Below are 25012 nucleotides of genomic sequence, written 5' to 3' on the forward strand. Positions count from 1 at the left end.
TAAAGATGAAGAAGACTGAAAACGACTATTTTAAAGATGAGGTATAGTACCAGTTAGCAGAGGATCTTCCCAGCAGGGCTGACACACCATCTCCTGAGTTCTCAACCAGCAAACTGAACCCTTAGGGTCAGGCAGGGCATTTGGGGAAGAATCCTGACTCCTCATTCCCTTGTAAACAGAGGCGGCTTCCTTTGCTCACATCACAAAGACCTTTTGACCTCTTAACATAGCAGATCACTGCTTTCAGCCAAAAATGGCTGGCTCTTATCATCCAGGGGTGTTAGTGAATGGAGATGTTTTACAGATGCTCATGTGCTGGTGAACCAATCTGTTATAGCCAGTACAATCTGGGACAACGAGAATGTTAAACATCCCTTCTTTTATTTAAAGGCTATATTTTTCCTACATGTATAGAAACCCCCACTGTTCTCCCAGGTAACTTTCACTCCCAGATACAGATGTCCTGGATACTCTGATCTTAGAGACTCTATGCAGTTGAATCTCATGTCTCCAAATCTAGTTCATGGCCTATCAACTCACTTGCCCACACTCACAGAGCTTTTCTGTAGCAATTGAGCCTTTAACTGCAGACATCCTGCTGCACACCCCCAGTCCAGCTCAGTCCTGGAATCCTGCAGCCAGGCAGCAATACAGCAGCTCAGCATTAGGCAGCCAGAAGGATCTGACTCCCCAGGTTACCTGAATAACCAGGCAGGCACTGACAGAGGAAGCCATTGACCAGGTCCTGGCAGCGCCCTCCATTCTGGCAGGGCTGCGACTCACACTCATCGATGTTGGTAAAGCAGGTCTCCCCTGGAAAGTGAAAACACAAACATCTCTAAAGTGCACTTGTGCAGCAGTGAAACAAAAATGACAACTGCAGTCGTAAGTTTTGCACTCCTTTTCTTTCACCTAAAAATGCAAAAGAATTCCTTGAAGTCTAGCATGTCTCTGCAGGTACTGGCACACAAACACCAGCATGGAACAATGCGGGCAAATGAATTATGAAATGATTTTCCAGTGTCAAACACTGGCAAGATAAGAACATCTGAACCATTCCCATCTGTGCAATAGTGGACCAAACACTCATATTTCTCTCATAAAATAATAAAGTATTATTGTTTATGCCTTCCCACAAGGGAATTTTCCTAGCTGTTAAATCCAGCATTTTACACATATCTCCAATCCATGGAAAGGGTGATATTTCAGTGGAACATCCACAGAGCTTCTAGCTCCAAGAGCTCCATACCAAGAAACTCCTCTGATTATATAGTTGCTGCCATAAGAGTAGTCTCACCAAGAAAACACCTGGAATAGTAATGTGTGAGTCCAGGGAATTAGCTTCCTCTGATAAGGAATTTCAGAGATTTCCCTAGGGATGAATCCTGCCATATGCAGAGAGACTGACAAAGGGAAAACACCCTGGCACCTGCACAGCCAGAGGGTATTCATGGCAGCATGAGGAAGTGCACAGGCTGTTGCCTCAGCCTGGAGACAGGCTTGGACAGCGAATGCCATTCAGCTGTCTGCAATGGGAGCAGAAGCACATTCCTGATACATCAGGCTGCCAGTCCCTCTGAAGTACCAGTCTTTAAGAGACTTCTGTAGCAGAGATAACATTGCTCTGTTCCCATCTCCTCAAACAGCAGCACCACCCAGTGCAGACAGGATGAACATTTGAGTGCAGCTCACCTGAGAAGCCTGGCTGGCACTGGCACAGGAAGCCAGCTGCTTGGCTGTAGCTGAAGTTGCTGGGGAAGTGGGGCTGTGTCCCGTAGTGGGCTGGGTTGGAGCGCTCCAGGCACAGGCCACCATTGTGACAGGGCTGTGTCACGCACTCATCCACATCCTCCTCACAGTCCTGCCCGGTGTAACCTGCCACGAGACACTGCTGTCAGCATCCTGCACAACTTCACTGCAGCTCAGCTCCCAAATGCTGTGGCTGACTCAAAGGAGGGAGCAAGGCCCCCAGATCTGCAGTTCATCTGGGAGTCCTCAGGCCCTTTGCTTTCTCCACTATGTCAAATACAAAAGCCAAAATCATCAATTTGCAGGAAAGCATCACCTCATGATAGAGGAACTCATGATGGAAAATGGCAGAAAAGAGAAAGAAAACTGGTTGAGAATCAGGGTGATTTTTGCAGGTCAGTTAGATTTGGGGATGACCTGTAAAGGGCAGCAGTGCAGTCTCACTGTCCCAGACAATGAAATTTCACAGGGGGCCATGCAGTATGAACATTAATTCTCTACTACAACACAGGAATCAAACACATGCTGTCCATGGTCATGTGCCCACACACCCCAGGAGCAGAGAGCCCCCAGCCCACCTGGCCAGCAGGCACAGCTGTAGCCCTTGATTCCCTCCAGGCATGTGGCACTGTTGTGGCAGGGGTCAGAGGCACACTCCAGGATGTCCAGCTCACAGTGGGCCCCCTCGAAGCCGGTGTCACTGCAGTCACAATGGTAGCTGTGGGGCACCAAACACAGCAAGGCATCAGCTCTGCCTTGGCCAGCAAAGCTCCAGTGCAAAAGAGCTCAGCTGTCAGTGCTCACACCCACTTGTGTTCACACATTACCCATGCAAAGGTAAATTCAGACACACAGGTATGTTCTCAGCAGTTGTCTGTGCTGGTCATGCTCTGCAAACCACTTCTCTGTGTTTGTTCCTCCCTTCCTTTAAGCACTCCTGAGTTCTTCTACTGGGAGGAGGCTTTTCCCTTATTGCCACAAATCATTGTTACTGGCACTCAATGTACAAAACACTAAATCCAATTCCCTCCACAGCTTTCTACTCTGATTTTCACAGGGCACACTGTGTACACCTCTAGATCAGTCCTGGTGTCTAATTGCCCCCAGCACTGGTTTCTCACCTGTTAATGAGGTCATGGCATGTCCCATTGCTCTGGCATGGCTGGCTCTCACATTCATTGATGTCCACCTCGCACTGGGTTCCTTCATAACCTGGTGCACAGGTGCAGGTGTAGAACCCAACATGGTCATTGCACAGGGCCCCATTCTGGCAAGGCTCTGAAGCACATTCATCTATTTCAGTATCACAGTTCACACCTTTGTTAAAAAACAGAAAAACACCTGTTACAAATCCACAGAAGTGTGTGTGTACTGCCTGGAAATCTGACATGAAACCACAAGATTCATCTTGTTATGTCATCAGTTATCAACCCCAGCTGGCTACCAGAGTGATCTCAATCTGATTCTCCAAAAATAAATTCCATTTATTTCAATTGTTTGTAACTTGGTTTGTGATACCCAGGAAAAAAAAACACTAAAGCAGTGCAAAACACTGGCTACAGTGATACCTGATGTTAGGAGATGATTTTAGTGGGAAATGCTATTAAAAATACAATGTTAGCTCCACTACTGGTTACAGCAAGTAACACCTGTTTGGTACAAAGTCTCAGCCTCCCTGACAGAACAAGACAAGACCTCATAAAAGATTTCTATGCAATTATCTTATTTCTATTCCACCTCTTCCAGCTGCCTGTGGCCTGGCATCACCTCCAAACCTTACTCATTACAGTGGCACCTATCAATCCATCTAGTCTGCCCTCCTTGGCAAAGGCTCCCCACAGAGTGGGCATGGCCATCCTAATCCTGGCGGAATGTGGGCCCCCTAATCTGGTTCAAACCCCTCAATAGCCACACAGAACTTCCTTCACCCAAATTCCAGCTGCAAGCACCAGGAAACAACCTGGCCTTGCTAGCCAATGGTGCTGAAACCTCTGGATGAAGAACTGAATCCCAAGGCTAAACCTCATGTTTGACATCAGAATAACTGGAAGCACAACAAACTCCTCCAGCTGCCTGGGTATTGCTCCTTTGGCAGGGAATCCCACAATCCTGAATTGAGGATTCAGCATAAAGATAAAAAAAGAAACTGATTTGCAAAGACAGAATTAAGCTTGATACTCAAAATCACCAGTAACCTTAGGGCCCACATAGAAATTCTGTCTTGTTTCTCCTTCATCTCTCCTCATTTTTATCAGAGTGAGTCAGCATCAGGAACTACATTCCTGATGTTGTAACTTCTCATTCCACTGATAATCAGCAGCATTCCTTCACAGCAGCCCAACTCTTTAAACACTTCAGTCTGTGAACAGGAGGAAGGCTGAGAAAGTTCATGTGCAAGGTGGTACCAGGCAGATGTGGACACATTCCACTCCATTCCACTCTGATAAGCAGGGCTGGGGGAAGGAGAGCCCCCCACTGCCTCTCTCACAGACAACTCACAGGTGTGGATTCCTCTCTGAGTCACCATTAGCACAGATGCACAAAGGAGAAACACTTAAATCATATGCCAAATAAACATTCACCAGGCATGAAAGAATTGGAAATCTCCAGCTAAAAGATACTTTTTTCCAAAAGACAAGTACTTCCCTTGGAAAAACTCCTGCTGGACAGGACAAGGAACTACAGGCCAGGTCAGCAGAGCTAAGTTATACCTGGAAACACTAAGTATCCATTTCCTGATGATAAATATCTTGTTACATTATCTCTCTTAATTTCATGCTGAGAACTAATCACAGCTACCTCGTGCCTAGTACGCCAGTCTCAGACACTCCACTCTTGGACCCCTGTCTCTCAACACCCACACCATGCCTCATGCATGGTGAATTCAAGGCCCCAAGCACTGCCTGGAAGCTGCCCTACAGCATTACTCACAGCCATGCCCAGACCCTGGGGGAGTAGAGAGGCTCAGTGAAGCAGCGAGGCAGTGAGGCTGAGAGGCAGCAAGGCAGGGAGACTGGGAGGCAGTGAAGCAGTGAGGTAGGGAGGCTGTGAGGCAGTGAGGCAGGCAGGGAGGCAGCCCAGCAGTGCCCGCCCCGCTGAGGCAGAGCGGCCGTACCTGCGTATCCGGGCGCGCAGTGGCACTGGTAGTGGTCCATGTGGTTGAGGCAGGTGCCGTGGTTGCGGCAGGGCCGGGACGCGCACTCGTCGATGTCGATCTCGCAGTTGGAGCCCTGGAAGCCGGGCACGCAGAAGCAGCTGTACTGGCCCGCGCTGTCCCTGCAGATGGCCCCGTTCCTGCAGGGCCCTGAGGCGCACTCGTCGATGTCGTCCCCGCAGGTGGCCCCGCTGAAGCCGGGCAGGCACAGGCAGCGGAACCCGCCCGCGGCCTCCACACAGGTGCCGTTGTTCAGGCAGGGCTGGCTGGAGCACACGGAGCTTTCTGCCTGGCAGCCTTCCCCATCCAGCTGGCATCTACAGGTGTATCCACTGGGGCTATCCACACATTCAAACCCAGGGGCTGTGCAAGGGCTGCTCTCACACTCATCAACACTGTCACAGTCAGCACCTGCAGAGCCAGGTGTACACACACACTGATATTCCAGGAGTCCTGGAGTCCCGGTGCAGGTCATGTGGGCAGGACACTTATGTTCAATGCAAGCATCATAGAGGAGTTCACAATTTATGCCCATGTAGGCTACAGGCTCCACAGGGCATGTGCACTGGTAACCCACTTCCAAATCCTTACAGGTCCCCCCATTCTCACATGGGGACAAGGAACAGCCACTATCATTTTCAGAATATGAAGTTCCTGATGAGATAAGAGACTTTTTGTTAGTCAGCATTTGTAGCCCTAAAGGAAAAAGTTCTGACAATCCTCACATACAGCTCCAAGATTGCCCACCTAAATTCCACACTCCGAAGGGCTGAGCTAGCCAGGAAATGAGGATGATACTGGAGAATCAAACATTTACTATAAAGAAGACAACAGCCCTTCATTTGGTGGTAATCAAGAATCTCTTGCCATTTTGGCTAACCAGGAACCTGACTTTTCAGGAGACACTCACAAACCAACTATTTTACTTGTGCTTATTCATCCATGAGTCACTTTGAGAGCAGTGACACATATCACCTTAAATCCATTCACAAGATTAACTTAGTGTAAAATTCCATGACCCCTTTCACTGGCAGGGCACAGCATTTGTGCCTGGAAATCCAGAGAGGCAGGATGAGTTCAGGTATTGGCTGCAGCTCTGTATGTCCCAGCTGCTCCTTTCGGGGATACAATTTTTTTCTTAGCTAATCTAGAAATGATTTGAAGATGCTCCCATAAATAACCCAAGGCAAACTCCAAATGGGCACATTTCACAGGGTCTCTGATTACATCAGGCAGCTCAGGTTGATAACCACTGACCCTCACCCTCTCCTCGTGTTAGACATGTAAATTTACACAGCAGGACATTTTTAGCAAGGAGGAGCAGAGACTGCTGAGATCACCGTGCTGATGGCATTTTCAATCAGTACCTGCTGAGCCAAAACACCAGTCTAACAAGACACCAGGAACTAATGTTGGGACCAGGTTCCCCTAAATCTGGGAGCGTTTGGTTGTGATCAGTTAATTGACACTGAGCCACAATGCCTTGCTGTCCACACAAAGACAGTGTTTAAGAGGCTCTTGCCACATTAAAGCAACTCCAGCATCTGTAAATGTGACAGGATGTGCCCACTGAACTGCAAATTTAGTTCCTATAAATGAGATTATGTAGGATACACAACATTAAAAACAATTTTAAAAGTGTTCAACGTAGGTGTTTTAAAATAGAGCAGAATGGAATAATAGGAGGAATCATCATTTCTTTTCCAAAAGAAATTTTAGATTTACTTTGTGAAACGAGGGGCAGATTGGCCAAAGGGCAGGACAGCCCAGGGGACAGGAGATAACGACCTTTATGTTAGAATTAGGATGTATGTCCTGGATTCAATGCCACAATTAAGCACTTTCCAAAAGACATAAACCAACCAAAAATAGAATAAAGGGACAAAAGCAGTGGAAACAGAGAACTTCGCCTTCCACAAAGGCAGCAGTCATTAGCACCTCATCCCACTGTGGCCTTCTGAGATCAGAGCTTTTCCTTCTACTCAATTCCAAGATAAATAAGAGAGAAGCTGTGTGGTAGAGATATCCCAGCCTGATTCCTGCATAAGTGTTATGAAACATCCAAACTTGGAAGTAACTCTGCAAACAACTATATAGCAGATGTTTGGAAAATGTCTATGAAAAATGGTCTCAAAGCAGAGATAAAACTCATGAAGGAGCAAATGGTATCTAAGAAATTGCTACTGGTGAGACAATCCAGACTTCCCTGGTGCTGGAAGTCAAGCCATCACTCGAAGTCTTTGGGCAAGCAGCTCTTCACCCTTTCTGCTGCCCTCTCTAGGTAGCCATGACCCAGGCAGTGACAGGCCTCAGCCTCTGTAAACCCCACAAAGCTGCAGGTGGAGAGACAGGATCCCCAGTCCCTGCAGCTCCCTCAGCCCTCCCTGCTCCATGAGGAATGTTGCTTCACCCTGCCATGCTCCATGCTAACAACTTGCCAGGATCATACACCTCAGCATCACTCCCCAGCTGACCTCCCCGTCCTCTCGCTGGTGCCAGCATTATCCTGGCCCAGTTTTGGTCATGTTTGCCTTGCTCTGGTGCACCTTATCCACCCCCGGTAGTTAATTTGTGTCAGTGGTGCTCTATCGACTCTGCCCGATCAGCTCCTCAGTCTCTTTGTACCTGAAGGTGGAGGCACCGACTTCAGGGCCTGAAAGGGATTTATAGGAAACTTTGGTTTACAAAAGCCTGCCCCTGCCCTGACCTCCCCCAAATTCCTCCCACCAAGGACTGGAGTGTTTCTAAGTCTTCTTTTAAGAGGCCGTGCTGCTGGGGGAGGGAGGGTGCTCAGGGATTTAGGCAGCCCTTTCTCTTCCCAGCATCATCTCCATGGCCCACCCCTCCCTTCCCCTCTCATGTGATGCTGGGGAGGGCTGCTGAGCCCTGCACTGTCCAGCAATCCCATTATTCTGCCATCAACTCTTTTATTCTCAGATTCCCAGTCAGGCAGAAAACAAGGATGACGGAATCTGCCTGGAATCTCTGTGGCAATTAGAGTGGAAGCCCAGGAAACTATTCGCAAAAGAGCTTTACCAGGCAGGAGATATGAGCCTTTGTAGGCTTAATGAGTAACCGGCCCCAGCCTGCACTTTCCGGAGGCCAGGAGCACAGTTTGGGACAAAAAAGGAGCCCGAGTCCGGTGCCTGGTGGGAAGGAGCTGCAGCACACTCCATCTGCAAAGAAATTCCCATTTCCACAGAATCCCCAGGCACTGCTGGCATAGCCAGGCTGAGTCACTGCCAAGGCCCATGCGTGGCTTTCTGCTTCCATGAGAAGAACACAGGCAAAATGCTTTTTGCAAGTAAAGCTAAACATCAAAGCCCTTTGCTATTTCTTGCCTTTCCCGAAGTTCTTTCACAACAGACACACCTTTTTGTACCTTCTCTGGTTTGGTCCATCATACAGCTCAACTACAGATAACACAAAACTTCACTAATAAGTGCAAAGGCCTTCTTGGCTACCAAAGACAGCAGTGAAGTAACAGGGAGAGCTCTGGTCTGCTCAAAACTCACTGTAACCATCAACAGTAGCACCGGTTAAAATATGTCCTTCAGCAGGACAGCATTTTGGAGGAAAATGTTCCTTTTCTGGAACAGATATCCTGAAGTAACACAGCACTCCTCACAGGGCATGCATGGAGCAGGCTGAGGACACTGCAGTGTAAATCACAAAAAATGAAACTTACCTAAATAACTGCAAATTATTCTGTGAACTGCAGCTGGCAGAAAATCCCCCACGTGTTTGACTTACTCAGTGGAGGCTTCAACAACAGCACCAACCCCAAACTGTGTCATACACTCCCCTGTATCCAGCACTCCTGTACTAATATGGAATATTTCCCAAGGACAAAACATGCCCCTGTGTGAATGTATTCTAACCCTAATACTCCTTCCACGGCAGTGCTGAACATCTGGCTTGACAAAGAGCACATCTGATGTTTTTAGTTCTGATTTAGTTCTTTTCAACCATCAGTCCAAGGGCATACACTCACTGCTCTCAGTTTTGGAATGGAAGATTAATATATGAATGTGAATAGCACATGAATATGCACCAAATGCTGGTAGGAAAAAATGAATAAATTATCTTTTCCTGCTGCACAATATAAGAACCATGAAAACGTGTAGTTCAGACTATGCTGTTTCATGGACACAGCAAAAATCAGATGAAGCAAATCACTGAATGACAAGAGTTTATAGTTTTTCACCAAAGTAGATGCTGCTGGATTAACAATGACATTTAGAAGTTTTCCTTTATATTTCACACGAAAAATATAAATTAGTGATATTTGTAAAGGAAAAAAAAAACATTAGAAGTGTACTACAGTCATACCATCCTGCAAGCCTGTGCTGAATTGAAACTGGAGACCACAGCTCCTTTGAAGAACAGTTCCAGGCATTTAGGGATGGATTAGGAGGAACTTCAAAGGCTACCAGAGTCCCATATAAAGCATTCATTGAGGTCTGTCAGGACAGGACTGGTTTTACACTTTAAAGGTAGCTGACAAAGATTTTCCTCAAACGATGAAGTTTGTGACCTTTTGTAACACTTTAAGGCAAATAAGCTGCATTACCAGGCTCTGTTTTAATAAATGACTTTAATAATCTTACACTTTATACCTGAACTGTGTGATCTTGTTGAAGTTGCAATGGTGAGATTTTTGACCATAAAAATCAGAAATTAATGAGAAGTTAGGCAACTACTTCTGTGATTAGAGATGCTGCTTTAGCATTACTCACTGGCTTCTATTTTGGGGGTTTGCTTTTCACAAGTTTGCTTTCTCAAAGTCTTGGGTAACTCTGATGGAGGATGAATGTTGTCAATCTGCAAACACTCCTGACCTTGTAGAAGCTGCTCAGTTCTGCTATGATAACTACCTTAAAGGTGTCTTAATGATCACTTAAAATTCCAGCAGGGAAGAGGCAGCATCGGGGTTCTCAGCTCACAGTTTCCTTTGTACTGAAGGACAAAGAAAAATCCAGGCAGAGGCAGTGGGACCTACTGAAAATCCCCATCCCTGAATACCTGTTCACGAACATGCCCTGTACTGGGTGAAAAATGAAAATGGATGAAATGTATGAAAAATGAAAATGAAAATGTTGTGCACAACTTGTGCAAAATGGTCATAACCACAGACACAGCTCCCAGAAGACTCAGGCTGCCAGAATGTTATTTCCTGGCCTAGCAAAAACTGATCATGAGCTTGGACAAGCCAGATCCACCTCAAGTGGAAAGAAGCTTCCTTCAAATGTTTTTCACCTGCCCTACTCACTACAACAACTGAAAAAACCTCGGTTTACAACCAAGAACAGGATTCTCAGAGTACCACAGGTCCCAGCTGCACCACAACAGTAACGGAGCTTGAGGGATATCCAATTTCCAAAACCTCGACTGGTTAAACCCCAGCCTGGGGCAATTCTCACCAGGCTGTGCTCCTGCTGCTCTGTCCCAGCACACCTCCCACTGGAGAAAGATCCTGAGGCCAAGGGTAGAAAGGGAACCCACCCACCAGAAGGAATTCAGAGCAACACAACTACTAAATAAACTCTGAATAAAGGAATGGAGAGTTAGGTCTCCATGACAACAGGAAGGCATGTGCTTATATTAGTAAATCCCTGCTGACCTCTGCTGATCTTTCCCTATCCTGGTCAGTGTAAAGGATTAGTGAAAGGGGACACACTTTGGCCTGTTCCCAAGATCCACACAACCAGAAAGGGAAATGGACAGGCTTGAAAAGGGACTTTCACATTCACCCTCTCTGTTCCCCACCCCTGCTCACTTTGGAAGGACAGCTATGGAAGGGAATGTCAGGATAAAACCAAATCCTTCCTCAGGAAGCCCCTTCCATGTACCTGTTCAGGGAGGGTACAAGGCCTCTTCAGGTGGCTTCACACATCCCTTTAGAAGCCCCATTTCTTTCTTGACACATAGAGATTAAAACCTTTCTATCCAGACCTGAACTAAGCATCTGCTCTGAGTAATACCAGCACCAGAAAACACAGCCTGAAACTCTCTGAGACTGCTGACAAGCTCATGATGTGCCAATAATTGGCAGTGATATTTCACCTAGCCCAAAATATTCCACAACCTGCACTCCCTGTCCTGTTTAACACAGTAGTGGCACTTGTGACAGCTGCTTTAACAGCAGGCTTTTCTATTTAGCCTCAGAAAAGGGGATGTGGGAATGGGAAACCCTCCAAAATACCAATATTTGATCACAATTGCTAGGCCCCTGGGCTGCAGCAGCTTCCCACCACCCAGCTCTGCTGGAGTAACTTGGCGACTCTGGGGCCCAGAGTCAAGTTCTTCCACCCCATTTTTTAAAAGGGAAAAAGGATTCTGAGATATAACTGCTGGTTGAAACTAAACATTATTGTTATTGTCTCAGGTTATCAGCTTATCAGATCTGATAATTTATATGATGCAGGACATGGCACTATGACCAAAAAAAAAACCCAGACCCTGAAAATAAAGATTAGCTAAGCCAAAAGCAGCATTGGCAATCAGCAGGCAGGACTTCTAAGACAATACTGAATAAGTGGCCTGACAAAATGCCAGGCATCCCAGCAATGCCAAGAGGAGTGTCTTTTGGAAGAGTCAGTTTTAAAAAAAGCCTCGCTATTCATGACTTTGATGTCTCTTGAAGAGTTTTGGTAGGCTAAACACCAGCCCAGTGTCTCAGCCAAATACCACCTTGGATACCAAGGTGACATATTTAAGACATCTCCTCACATCCCTGCCAGATTACAATTTTAACCAGATATTTTGTGTCCATCACTTCTCAGACTGCTTCTGACATTGTTTCTCTTGGTTACTGGAGACCAACAAATTTCACACCACATTTGTACACGAGGTTTTTGGTGTGACAGAGTTTTTCTGCCAGATATATGTACACAGTCGACTGGTGTAAAATATTTATATAGGATTTACAAAGGCCTAGACTTAGACTTTCATTCATCCAGGCGTGAGAGGTATAGCTCAAGTTCTTCTTGTGAAATATGCAGAATATTTACCCCCTCCAAGAAGGACGATGGTGATTCCTGGCTCTCTGCCCCCCAGCTTGCCCAGTGAATTGCTAAAAGGTGCCAAACAGTGGGCACCAATCCATGGGGCCCAGTAGTGCCAACATCATGGGCCAAGGCATTAACAGTATTAGTCAGAAATACCACTTCAGGGAATTGAACTCATTCTTACCACAGAACAAGAAGCCAGCCAGCCTGTGTTCATTATCTGCTCACTGTTTTACTGCAGATTTGAAGGTGTAACTTCTATTATCATGTCTCTAGGATGGGGAGGAAGACAGGAGCTGTGAATCCCTGGGTTTTAACAGCATTGAATGTATTGCCACAGTAACTCTTTGATCTTCTGTGCTCAGGACATCCCAGTACTTTCCCTTAATGAAGACTCCTCCAAGCTGACCTTCATGTTTCTCATATACTCTGATCTCTCAGCCATTTCCACAGATCAAACACTGAGAGAGGGACTTTCCTGTGTATTCAGTTCACCAGAGTGAGTCACAGGCTTTAATTTCCAATTCTTATTTAAATACATTGACAATAAACAAAACAGCTGGAAAGATTGGTTTTGTTTGTTCCCCAGTTTTGAAGTAAGCCTTAAACTGTCCCTATGTCCGGTCTAATCTCCAGAGCTGGCATTAGAGCTGATAGCAAAAAAAGGTTTGTCTTGCACATGCTCTCCCTCAGCAAGCGTCCAAAGCATCTTCCAGGCCAAAGGTATGTGAATTCTTGTGCCTGCTGATGGCTGGAGCTGTGGGAACAGAAGTGAGAAGACACTCCTTCTGCCCTCCAGAATCTCTTTAAAGACAAGGAATTAGCTGGGAGCTATTCTATTGTGTTCCCATTACAGGCAGGAGCAGTAAAAGGGGAGTCACAGGCAGAGCCTGCCCCATTGCGCCTCGGGGGGGGTTCTTTTAAACAACTGGAGATAGTGAGGATCTGCCTGCAGGATGCTCTCATGGTACAGATTGCACCCGGCCAACTGCATTCTCAGAATTTCCACAAAAATTTTGAACAAGTAGCTTAGGCACTCTCTGCTCCAATGACATTTAGACTCAGTCATTAGAAATAAAATAAGTAGTTATATGGTTTATAAGGGCAAGAAAAGACATTTCTTTATGGCCTTATAAACCTACAAGTGCTACCTAAATAGCACCATTCACTCCAGTTAAAATCTGGCAGAATTCGCCTTGCAAAATAGGAGTAGGTGGAAAGACTATGAAAATCAGCACTTCCCTCGAGCTCTGCCGCTCCAGCAAGAAGAGTCATCCACCTGCACTCAACAGAATGCCACGTTCTCAGTAAATCAGTGCTCCAGAGAAAGCTTTCTCCAGGAGTGAAAAGTCACAAGTGCAGTGGGCAGAGAGCACAAACCCTGGGAGCCACAGACGGGCCATCCCTCCACGCAGCCGGCCCTGCCTCTGCCCAACACAAAGCTGCCATAATTGCTTCACACTCCAAACCAGTAGCTATGGTTACTAGATACAAAAGACAGTCCTGCTGCTTCCCTGTGGCCAGAAGAATTCCAGGCACTTGGAGCAAACGCACCAGACAAAGAAGCTGGTACAAAGAAGAGAAAGAAAGAAAGAAAAAAAAAAGACAAAAATCACAACATATTTTGACATTCATGGTCTGAGGTGGTCAGAGCAACGGAAATCTTGGGAGGTTTCTTTCAGAAGCAAAAAAAAAAGAGACTGTTGAGGAGTCAGAGGAAAAGCTGAAAACTTTCTCCAAATCTCAAAAATTACATAAACATCACCCACTAATGCCAGAAAATGCGAAGTGCCACATTCAGCAAACACAAGCAGAGAAAAGGCTCTGACTGTATTTTCTCAACATTCTTCATATTTTACACCCATTTCTCCATGTCATGGATCATACTTGAAGTTGCTCAGTAGAAACTAAACCTGACTTGCACCTACAGGTAAGTGGGCTGGCAGTGCTGAGGGCAGGATAAGGAGACCAGTTCAATCCCAATCATACTTTCCAGTAAAAGGCTGGACGTGTTCCTGACATGACCTTATAATCCTTAGATGACTAAAACAGATGTCTAGGCCCAGCAGATCTCTAGGCATCTATTCCAGAAAAAACAGAGATACCTATTTTTCAGGGAACATAAAACATTGTAAACAAGGGTGTCAATGGAACTCAAAGACATGGTCTTGGGAACTCTGAGAATCCCAGTGTACTCAAGTAGATTCTTTGGCTATAAAAAAAGTTTTCAGCGTGGAAAAAAATACAAACCAAAACAACCCCCCCACCAGTGTGATAGGCTCTTTTGTTACCTCATTGCTTCTCGCACTTTGAGGATGGATCTGCTTTATTCAAAATTTCTAAGTGGAGACACTCCTGTGCTGTGATTACCCTCCACATACTCTACCAGATGTATCTGGCACTACACTCCCCTGGGTACCATCCTCTTGTGCCCAGATGTCTTTCTAAATCATATAGGATGGAAATAAAAGTCTGTGTTTCTTCTGTGTAGGCACAACCATAATATTCAAACCTTTCCAATGAAGAAAATGGTTTCTATAATAGCTGAATACTTAATTACATGAATACTTAATTACTTTTAGTTCTTGTGAATAAATGCATACATACATGTGCACAGGGAGAAAGATGAGACAAGAAACAAATAGAAGGAAAAACATGTCTAGAATGAAACGCCTATTTATCTTCCAGACAAAAGTTTTCAGGCTACAAATCCAACTGTAAGATGCCAATTTGTTCAATATAAGGGCAGGTCATAGATTTGATCCAAAGTTACTGCATAGCAGCTGGGTAAGAATCAGGCACAGAAGACAAACACTTACCCCAAAACAAGAGGAAAAGTGGCAGCAGGAGAGCAGCATGGTACGGCCTGGAGGTAGTTTTCTTTAATTCCATGACAAGTGTAAGAGTGGCCGTTCTAAAGCCCTCCGGGGAGAGACAGGAGCTGGAGCCCAGCAAGCCCCTCCTGTGGCCACATCACGGTGCGGGGCGGGCTCTCCCCACGCCGGCCGCTGGCCCCGCGCTCCCCGGGCCGCAGCAGCAGCAGCAGCAGCAGCAGCAGGAGCAGCCAGCACTGAGCCCGCGGACAGAGCCCCGCAGCCGCCCCGGAGCGCCGGCAAAGCCTGCCTGGATCGCGCGGAGCGGACTGCGCTGCACCGCGCCCGCGCCCGCCGGGGAACGGGCCGGGGGGGCTCTGCCCCTCCGGAATGCCCAGAACACACCTGGGGGGTTCCCCACCGCCGGGACGGGCCTCAGAACCTCCGGCTGTTTGGAGGATGCAGGGCTCTCTATCGGCTCACGTTTACACACTCCACAAGAGTTTGTAAACGAATCGAACACGGTTTTCTGAGAGAAGCTGCTTTGTTCAAAGAGAAATAAGACAAAAGCACTCTGTTAACCTCAAAAAGCAGAGTTAGTCCACATTAGTCTTTACTACTGTCTCACCATGAGGTGGGTGATCCCACAGAACAGGTGAACTCATAAAATGTACAGGAACCTCTTCCGAACTGAGGAACAGTTACAGAGATCAACAGAGGTGCAAAACACAGGCACCAAATCACACCACCTTTGGATACATGGGTTCAGTTTTAGAAGTGGAAAAGGTTATCAGTGTGCATTGTTTAATAACAGTAACTGGAAAAAGACAGCCCACGCTCAGCCGAGACTACTAAGTCTCTCTAAATCCACATCACAATTGGATTAAACTAACTGCAATGAGAATTAAGTACATTGCCTCACCCTTCACTAACAACTAAAAATAGAACACAGGTAAGATGCCAGACAAATTCCTAGTTTAAACAAGAAATAGGCAAGATAGCAAGGAATTGGTGTGGACAGACCTAGGTTGCACATGAAGAAAACAGGAGCATTCTTACAGTGAATAATCTGCATTATCCCAGCATCCTTGCAGGACAGCAGAGGCTGGTGGGATTTATGCACAGAAATGGGATAGTTACTGCAGGGGTTTTACCTTCAGTGCAGAAGCAGAACAGCCACAGCAAGAGCCTTTCCACCACCCAGACTCTGCAGTTTAGGAACAAATGGTTCATCTCACTGTCCTGCCTTGGAATGCTCCGAAGATGATATATCATGTGTTATCAACCTTATCTGGACCACCCTGCCCCCTCTTTCATCTCTGGTGTCCTGTCTGTTTTCTCAAGATCAGCCTCAGTATTAGTTTCTTGCCAGTTACCACAACCATCTGGAACTCATTTCTGTCTCTTAGAGTCTGGTTTTGCCGTCAGAGGATGTAACCAAACACTGACGTGTTCAGAATCTTTCTGCTCAGAATATTTTTGCCTCACCTGTGTGAATTACGCTCTCAACAATCCACCTTCTCCAAATCCCAGCAAATACATATGAATCATTGCACAATTAACATGGCAACAAAGCACCATTTTTAGCCAGGCACTGCTCTAAGTCAAGTAGTGCAACACTTCACAACACCTGGAAAATACCTAATCCATGGTAATTTATGGCTTCCAGGACTACCTGAAGGACCTACTCAGCTTTCATGAAACAGAATGAGTATGACAAAACCCCCCCCACAGAAAGTGGAGGTCATTCCACAGAGGCTGAGGTCTTGTGCAGCCCTGCTGTTCCTGCTGTGCTGTGTAGCCTGTGACAACCCAGTCCCTGGACAGAGCCATGGTTTGTGGCACACTAGCCAGACTGAGGGAAGAGGAAAGCAGTTACATCCAACTTCCTTATAATAATCAAAATACCTTAATCCACTGTCTACCTGTGAGTACGTTAGAAATTAATTTTATCAATGCTCATGGTTGCAATTTTATGAGATTTTTCCAGCATAAAGAGCAAACCATTCCTGTGCTGGACCCCTGGGCATACAAAAGCCACTGCAGGTATTAACCAGCTTAGTCCAATTAAAGGACCCTAATGCAACTCTGTTAAGGCCCTGATTTGTTAGGCTTGACTACATTTCCAAAGGAGCACAATTGGGTGGATTTGTTATCTAAAGCATAAGCTCCAAGTCCTTAGTCATCCTTGCTAAAGCCTTCCCCAAACTGGTCATGGTTTGTGCTACCTCTGCACCGCTGTCGTCCAACGTCACCATAATCTGCTCTTTAACATAGTATTAAAACTGGAGCCAAAGGACACAGCTGCTTTCCTTGCTGTAACACTCATTATGAGAGATTTAAGGACAGCATAACAGCAAGGCTTCTATTCTCAGCCTGAAGCAGGAACCTTCGCAAGCCGGAAATGCATGCCATGGAAATGGGGCAGCAGTGGGCAAGCTGGATTAGAGGAAAAAGGAGAAAGTAGGTCTGGGGTACTCAGGGAACCTTCCTGTCCACTTATTCTATACTTTTCTGTACACTTGTCACAAAACAGTCCTATACATCTTTCTACAAAAAGTTCAGAGAACCATACACCGAAGTAACTCAGTGAAAGTCTGCTTTTCATTCAAAGAACAATGTACATTCGCATGAGTTTCACAATCCTTCCTCACACAGGGCTTAAAATAATCCTAATACTGCAGATTGGATACTGGAGACGTGTGACAGGCCGGCAAATATCACTGGTGCAAATAAAGCCATTCCTCTCTCCTGTCACATGCACGCTGGAACTGCCACAGAGGGCAGAGCCTCAGCTTCCCTCCTCACCATCCCAGAACCACTGGGCACAAACCTGCTTTACTGAATTGAACAATGGAAGCCAACAACATCAGTCATGATGTTTTTCCCAACTTTGTCCTCTAAGGGTCATTAGCACAACATTACACAAAGCAGTCCATACTAACTTTGTGTGTGGCTGCAGGCCTGGGAAGTTGAGTCAGTGAGGAAAAAAACTTCCAGTTCCACTCAAAAACTGTGCCAAACCTGACTGCTTCCATACACTCTCCTGTTTTCTGAGACTGCTGAAAAGTGCCAGGAATGTTTTTTAAAACTTCAGCTTTTGGAATTTCAAGCCTCCAGACAGGCCAATTCTGTACATTGAAATGTTTAAATACAATTTGGTGCTGTAACACTCAAGGGCTCCCCAGAGTCCAATCTCTGGCCGTGAATTGGCTCTCTCCTGCTGCCCTGAACAGGCACTGTCCCCACTCTCCCATTAGCCCACTAGATGTCCCTTCTGCACTGCCAAAGTCACCAAAGGCCCCCGTGTGAAAACAGGAGAGCTGGAAAGAAATGAATGTTACAGCAGCACTGGGGAACCAGAGCAACTGGACACATCCTGAACTGTTGCAGGACTGTGCCAGCAGCACCCTGGACACTGCAAGACCTATTGCAACACCCTCACAGCACAGCAGCCAAGGCAGAGTTTTGGCTGTGAGCCAAAACTTTAAAGTTGCTATTAAAAGCTGGCAAAACCACACAAAATTTCCAGTCTTGAGACATCCTAATTGTATTTTTATAGACACAATAAATTTAGTTTCCTATCATTGCTAATCAGAATTGCTGGCAAGCAAATCATGCTGCCTGATAAATGCCAAAGTCCTGAGCCTGTGACATTGGTCAGTCCTGGGCAATGGCAGTGGAAAAAAGGGGGCTGACAAAGCAGAGCAGGAGAGTTGTTGTTTGGGCACTGCTGAGCAGAGTTCTGGCACAGCCTTGCTTTCCTGGAGCAAAATCATCAATTTCAGATAAAATTGCAGTGCTGAGGAAGAGGAGGGCGGCAGTCCAGAGGACAAGAGCAGAATGATCATGTTTGCATGAGGTCTGGAATCATCTCTTCTGCCTTGCAGCGTTGGCTGCTTGTTCAGAGATCTCCATGACGCCTCATCCCAAAAAAGAGCTAACTGTAAGGACCATAACAAAGATATTCAGGATGTGCACAGCAGCCATACCTTCCTCTCCAAGAGATAAACGATTCAAACACACACAGATGAGGCTGTGGTGAACACAGGGCCACACTCCTAGCAAGTTATCTCTCAAAGAAGTCACAGAAGTCAGGCTGTGACCATGGATGTACCCTTTGATCTATGTGAGACCCTGCTGGACTGCTGCAGGTCAACTTCATATCCTTTGATCCTCTTCCCTGCTTACAGCTGTCTGGTGGAGGTGAATCCCTTCCAAGGGGCCTCTCGGGAAGATGAGAATGTTGATCACCTAACAGGAGGCAGCCAAAATGGTGTAAAAAGGGTCTCAGGCAAGATTTTCTGCAGTAAAATGTTATAGCAGGAAAGATGTGCCCAACACATTGCCAGGATCTGAGGGTGTTTTGAAGGCGTGTTGACTGTTGAAAAGCCTTTATGCCGCTGTTTTTGTCACAAACGATCCAACCCGTCTTTAAATAGCCACTTTCCAGAGGGGCTCAGGGAGGCTGTGGTGCCGCTGGAGGGCAGGTCTGTGCTCCCGGCCTCAAAGCAGCCTGCACAGGTTGGATTAGCAGCGTTACTGCAGAGCTCCGCATCGCCAGAGCCCTGGAGCCAGGCTGGGCTTCGGGGGAAAATCAAAGGGGCTGAGATCGGAGCCAGAGGAGGGGAGGCTGCCCTGCAGCACAGCCAGGCTGAAGGAGCCTCCTCCTGCTGAAGTTTGTATTCTGGGAAGGCCAGACAGAGCAGTGGCAGAACTTTGGACCTGGGAAACAAACACATCCAGCTGCACCGTGTGAGCTGTGAGCTCTGAAGATGAGTGTAGCCTCCAAGTCCTGTCTGACAAGTCATCTCTGCCATGGAAATGACACCGTTGGATTCTGCATAAAACCAGCAAGCTCTGCTTCATTTTCCTTCCAGCTGCAATCTCTGCTTTCCCTCACAGACTTCATGCACACTCTGCTCAGTAATGAGGCCTCTGGGAAAACTGGACATCACCACCACAGTAGGTGGCAGGAAGTAAAATGGATGTAGATCAAGAATGTGCCAAATGTTGTGAAATGAGTAATGTTCTCCAAGATGCCAAAGATGTGGGGCTCATTTTTGTGTATTTGCACCTTAATGAACACTAAACACTTCTGTTATCTCCAAATCTAATCCAGGTAACTAAAGACAGATTTGTCAGTATGAAGACAAGGGACAACTGTAAAGGAAGAGTCCCACATTCACTTTCCTGACTCAAAGGTGGGGATATTGTCCAGCACCTTCAGTATTCTGGGCTGGCACACTCCTGCCTTTCTAGGAAATACTAGAAAAATACTGAAAGGACTGTTTCACACCAGTATTAGCATTATTACTTTGCAGATTGAAGCTCCCATGTGAATCAATTGTTTCTACTTCACAGGTGCTCCAGAACAGTGGCCCTACCTAAACTGGGTGTGCACAAGTTGCTGGATCTGCTCTGCTTGCATGAGAGAGTCTGGCAGGGATTACCACAGCACACACTACTGTCTTGCTGGGATGCTAAATCCTGGTGCCTCCATCGCCAGCCATTTGTCAGATTGCTTGACAAACCTCTAAGAATGACCAATACAGATCTTCACAAAAATGTTAACAGCATTCAAGCTTGTTCTCATGGTCTTCAAATAAGTATTTTGTTTGCTTCTACTTGCAGAACCAGACCAGAGACAAGGGCTTCAGCACCTCCCTCTGCCCTGAGGGAAGCTCTGTTCCACTCCTCTTAGCAAGCATGGTTTATGCACATTTTCTACTTCATGTCTCGCAACAGCAGGCAAACTGAGCTCCTGCTGGGCTTCTGTCAGAGGAGATATTGATTTGCAGCACAAATGCTTGAAACTCTTGCTCTGCTAACCTGTGTGCTGAATGTGCACAGGGGCTCATCAATATGTCTGAAACAAAACCTGCTCGATGGCTTAAAAAAAAAACAAAAACAAAAAAACCCAAAAAAAACAGGTTTCTGATGAGGTTGTATACAAATATTCAAGTGGATGGATCTAGAAACTTTCCAAGAACTGGTTCATCTGATTTACAACCATTTCAGTAAGAGCAAGAATAAGCACCAAAGCATCTCTCTGATGAGAAAAATGTAAGGTTTTTTATGAGGCTGTACACAAAATATTGAAGTGGATGGATCTAGAATCCTCCCAAGAACTATGGGGAAAAACATAAAAAGAATTATAATACTTTAAATCAACTATTTAATACCAATCCAGCCTTGCCATTCACCAATTATATATATCATTTCTGTAAAGAAACATAATTGACAGCTTGTTGGAACACTATCCATTTTATCCCCAAGAAACTTCATTGCATCTGAGCCAACTTTATATATACCACAGCAAGAAGCAGCATCTTGTATATTTAAAGAAGTTTTCCATGCCAAGGCCAGTGTGTCAGCACCATTTGTTATGCTTTAATGCTTTATGAGACAGAAGTCACAAACCTGACAATTTAACTCTCATTAGCTTTGGGAGTGACTCCATATGCCAGCCTAGCTACATTCTCTGGGCAAATGATGAACCTTTTTGCTTCCAACTCAGCTTTTGGTCCCTATCTATTACAGGACTTTAGCAAAATTTCCTCTGCTGTCTCTGGGAGCAGAAGGGAAGCCAAAGTACAGATGGCAGAGCTTCCCAGAATCACAGAGAGCAGCAGAAGCTCAGCTTTGCCCTGTAGTGTCCCAATGGATCTGGGGCTCCTTGGCTCTGCCAACCCACACCTTCAGCGAGGCATTGGAGGGTCATGAGGGCCCATCAGTGATTTTCAAAGAAAACTTTTGGCTCAAGATTCAAACTCCATTTGATCCAAACCCTTTTTTAGTGCATGACTGAACCAGGGCACTTTGCATATTTCTGCTGGTCTCCCTTTGCAGGAGGTCACTGTGGCAAGCATGCTGGAGAAAATAGAATCCAAGAAGCAAGAAAATCTATTTGGGGTGTGTGTGTGTCTGTGTGTGTTCTGAGAAAATAACAAACCACTGCCACTTGTAATATACAAGACTAAGTAAAGACTTCTTCAATTCTGTTTCTGCCTCCTTAAAGCTTGCTAAAACACAGGTTCCCTTGCTTCTGCATTTCCTTTGATTCAGGCCAGGCAGTGGAGATTAATCAGGGCCCAGTACCCAGTATTTCTGAGATTTCACAGCTTCCTTTCACTTAGGAAGGTAAAAAGTCAACTTACATGGTCTGTTATAACAGTTCCTCTTTTAACTTGGGAATCATACAGACAGACATTTCCCAGAAATCTTGGGAAATGAGCAAATGATTAATTTCAATTTTATTTTGTTGGTCAGAGTTAACCCTAAGTAATCTTGTGTGCATTACAATCTGAACAAACCTCTTATTATAGCAACCAACTTCTGGGAGAGCACCAATGAGAAAACCAAAGCAACCAAAATGCAGGGGGGAAAGCCAGGAATGGCAACACATCGTTTTTTCACCTTGAAATAGTTTCTTCCCATTCATAAGAGCTCACATCCTTCAGACAGGATTTTAAAACAGTGAATCCCACTGGTGGCTACTACGTTCCACACTGATAGACACTTAGCTCCAGTTTCCTTGTTTCTTTCCCTCCTAACTTAACCCTATTGTCAGGATCTGTTACAGAAAGCTGACATTGTATTCCCACCACCAACATCCACAGAGTTACCATTGAAATCAAAGCCACAGTTCATCCCCTTTCCATGACTTCAAAGCTCACAGTCCTCTGTTACATCATCCATAAGGACAGTGATCTGTTGAATCTGCCCAGCAGACTCTTGTCTTTCTCTATTGCTTTGCAGAGATGGTGCCTCCATTACAGGCACATCCTCGAGGGCTGCTGGAATCTCGCTGCTAGGTCAGAACCGGCCCCTACAATGTAGGAACTAAATAACTTATCTGGGCAGTAACACAGAGGAATTGCCACAGCAGCAGTTGACACAATATTTCCCAGTTCATTCATCCAGCTCCAGCCGAAACGGAGCTTCCAGGGGTGAAATGAGGTCAAAACTAAGTAAAAAAGGGAAGTGGAATCTGTCCAACAATAAACCAGGTGTCAACATCCATCACACAGAGCCTGACCAAGGACAACACGGTCATTCTCTGTTAGCTGTGCTGGGATGTTGGGAATTTTGAGCAGATGTTAATAGGATGAATACATACCAGTGGTACAGTCTCAGAATAATAATGCCTGTGAATGCCAAAAGCATATTGATCTCCTGAAGTGCATAGTCAGAGCATGTAATGGCTCTGGAGAGAGCAGGGAAACACTCAGAAGGGAAGAGAAATTTAAAAAAAAAAAAAGAAAAAGAAAAAGAGAGATGCTTCAGATTGGAGAGTTCTATCAGCTAAAAGAGCCTTGGGGCACTCAGGGTTGTAAAACTGCTGCTGCACAGACACATTCTGAGGGACACAAGAACACATAGTTTGTGCACAGGAATGGAAGAATGAATTTACAGAACTTGTATAATTACAACAGGTCTAAACCACCTCTTCTAGGTAGAATGTTAGAACCAGGAAGAACTTTAAGAGGAAAATAAATCCTTACTGTCCTGCTAGACCAGAACTGTGGGAAAAGAAAAGCTAACACCAGTGACACAGAGAATGCAGATACTGTTCAAAAGAAATTCAAAGGGAAATTCCTTCTATTTAAATGAGCTCAGCTGTTATTAGTGATGCAGATCAGGGCTTTGTTCTAAAAGGAAATCTCATAGCTAACCTGTGGTGTCTTTTTCAAGTGGGAGACATTGAAAGCTCCTTTTTACACCAGGTCTGTGTAACTGGGAAATTCAATTCCTTCTTTTTGCTTTGATATCTATTTAGTTTAGCACTACACACACTGTCAAAAGCAAAATGTTATTCTCCACTGCACCTGAGGGCCAAGTGGTCCAATGGCATATGCTCCAAGGAACTGATCCAGTGTTTTCACCCTCTCACAAAGACATGCAGGTCTTTGAGGGAGGACAAGAATCCAGGACAAAAGGACTGCAAATTATCAGCTTGGTCAGAGGGGTTTTTCTTTTTTATGAGCTACAAACCAGACCAGAATATACTAACAGAGATATCCTTGTAAAGTTCACTCCAAGCAGTGCCACCATAGGAGCATATCAGAATTCTAGCAACTCTGGCCAATAGTTTTATATATCCCCTGAATCACTAAGGACATTATGCAATCACACTGAAGAGATGAGAAAGGATTCCAGCTATCCTGAGCTTCCCACTCTCTGACCACAAAACCACACTCTCACATCAAATGGGGAATGCAACTCAAGGGACATTTTAATCCCACACCTCTATTCTAATTAATAATCCTACTTTATCAATATTTGATGGATCTGTTATTGTGTCTGCTCTGGCCATTGCACTTTTTAGAGAATGCTCTGAATTACACTGCTCAAGAGCAATGCAAGAGCAATGCACTCCTTTCAAGGCAGTACAGATTGGAACCACGGCACGTCCTCTCCTCAGGCAGTGCTTCTGCAGAATAATGGCTATTCATGGGACAGAGTCAGAGTGCCAGAAGAAGCCAGACAGATCCCTGATTACTATGTGTCTTCTACACTTAGCATCTGACTCAAAGCCCAAAGAACCAATTAAAGACAGCTAACAATTACAGGAGGCTTTGGTTCAGGCTAATGGAGAACCTACGTCTAGGGAGCTCTGTCCTTCCACATGCCAGCAGGTTGTGATGGTCACAAGACTGTCATTGGTCAGCAAATCTATGTAGAGAGGGAATAAGTCCTGAATAACAGCTGTCTAGTGAGTCAAAACCACTGGATCATGCAAGCTTTGAGGGAAAATTTATGTCATCTCTTCTGTCTTTAGGGAGAAGAAAAGATGCAATAGCATTCTTTTTTTCGCAGGAATGATACCAGCACAGAACAGCAAACAGATGGAAGTGTCATAACAAAGTGTGAAACAGAAAAAAGATTAAAGTGAGAGACCCTCTGCTTGAGATCCTCATGCTGTGAAATCCTGTTTGTAGTGACCTGTCAGAAAAATACCTCAATTACTACAGGCTGGGATAAGCACAGGTTCTTGATCTCAGAGACAGAGGGTCTGACATTCCCCAAGGATGGGCTGGGGATCCACACCATGGAGCAGGGCAGGTCTGGTACTGGGCCCAGTGAGGGCTACAGCAGACCCATGGCTTGGTGTTGGAAGCAGCCCTGGAATTAAACTGCTTGCAGGAGTATTCATGCAAATTGTCAGTAGTCAAGCTCCTGAGAGGTGCCAAGTGACAGAATAATGCTTTGGGTTGTTTGTTTCCAGAAGGAGAAAAAAAGAACAGGAAAGTACAGAAGAGCAACATCCCAAAAGCAGAAGG

The 25012-nt window shown here is 45.6% G+C and overlaps 1 protein-coding gene across 3 annotated transcripts in view; it reads right to left on the reverse strand.

The window, feature by feature from the left end:
* The window catches only part of CRB2 (crumbs cell polarity complex component 2), a gene marked incomplete at its 5' end in the record, with an annotated part of 55408 nt that overhangs the window by 18861 nt on the left and 11535 nt on the right, over positions 1-25012 (reverse strand). For 2 of the 3 annotated variants that reach the window (XM_083875628.1, XM_083875627.1), the window contains 6 exons: positions 700-813; positions 1693-1875; positions 2328-2467; positions 2871-3066; positions 4865-5557; positions 14733-14805. In XM_083875628.1, coding sequence (XP_083731754.1) covers positions 700-813; positions 1693-1875; positions 2328-2467; positions 2871-3066; positions 4865-5557; positions 14733-14805 — 1399 coding nt within the window. Of the gene's footprint in view, positions 1-699; positions 814-1692; positions 1876-2327; positions 2468-2870; positions 3067-4864; positions 5558-14732; positions 14806-25012 lie in introns of those variants that run through there. The other variant, XM_083875629.1, reaches the window with a different exon arrangement.

Source organism: Zosterops lateralis (assembly GCF_965231275.1).
Source record: "Zosterops lateralis genome assembly, chromosome: 20".
NCBI lineage: Eukaryota > Metazoa > Chordata > Aves > Passeriformes > Zosteropidae > Zosterops > Zosterops lateralis.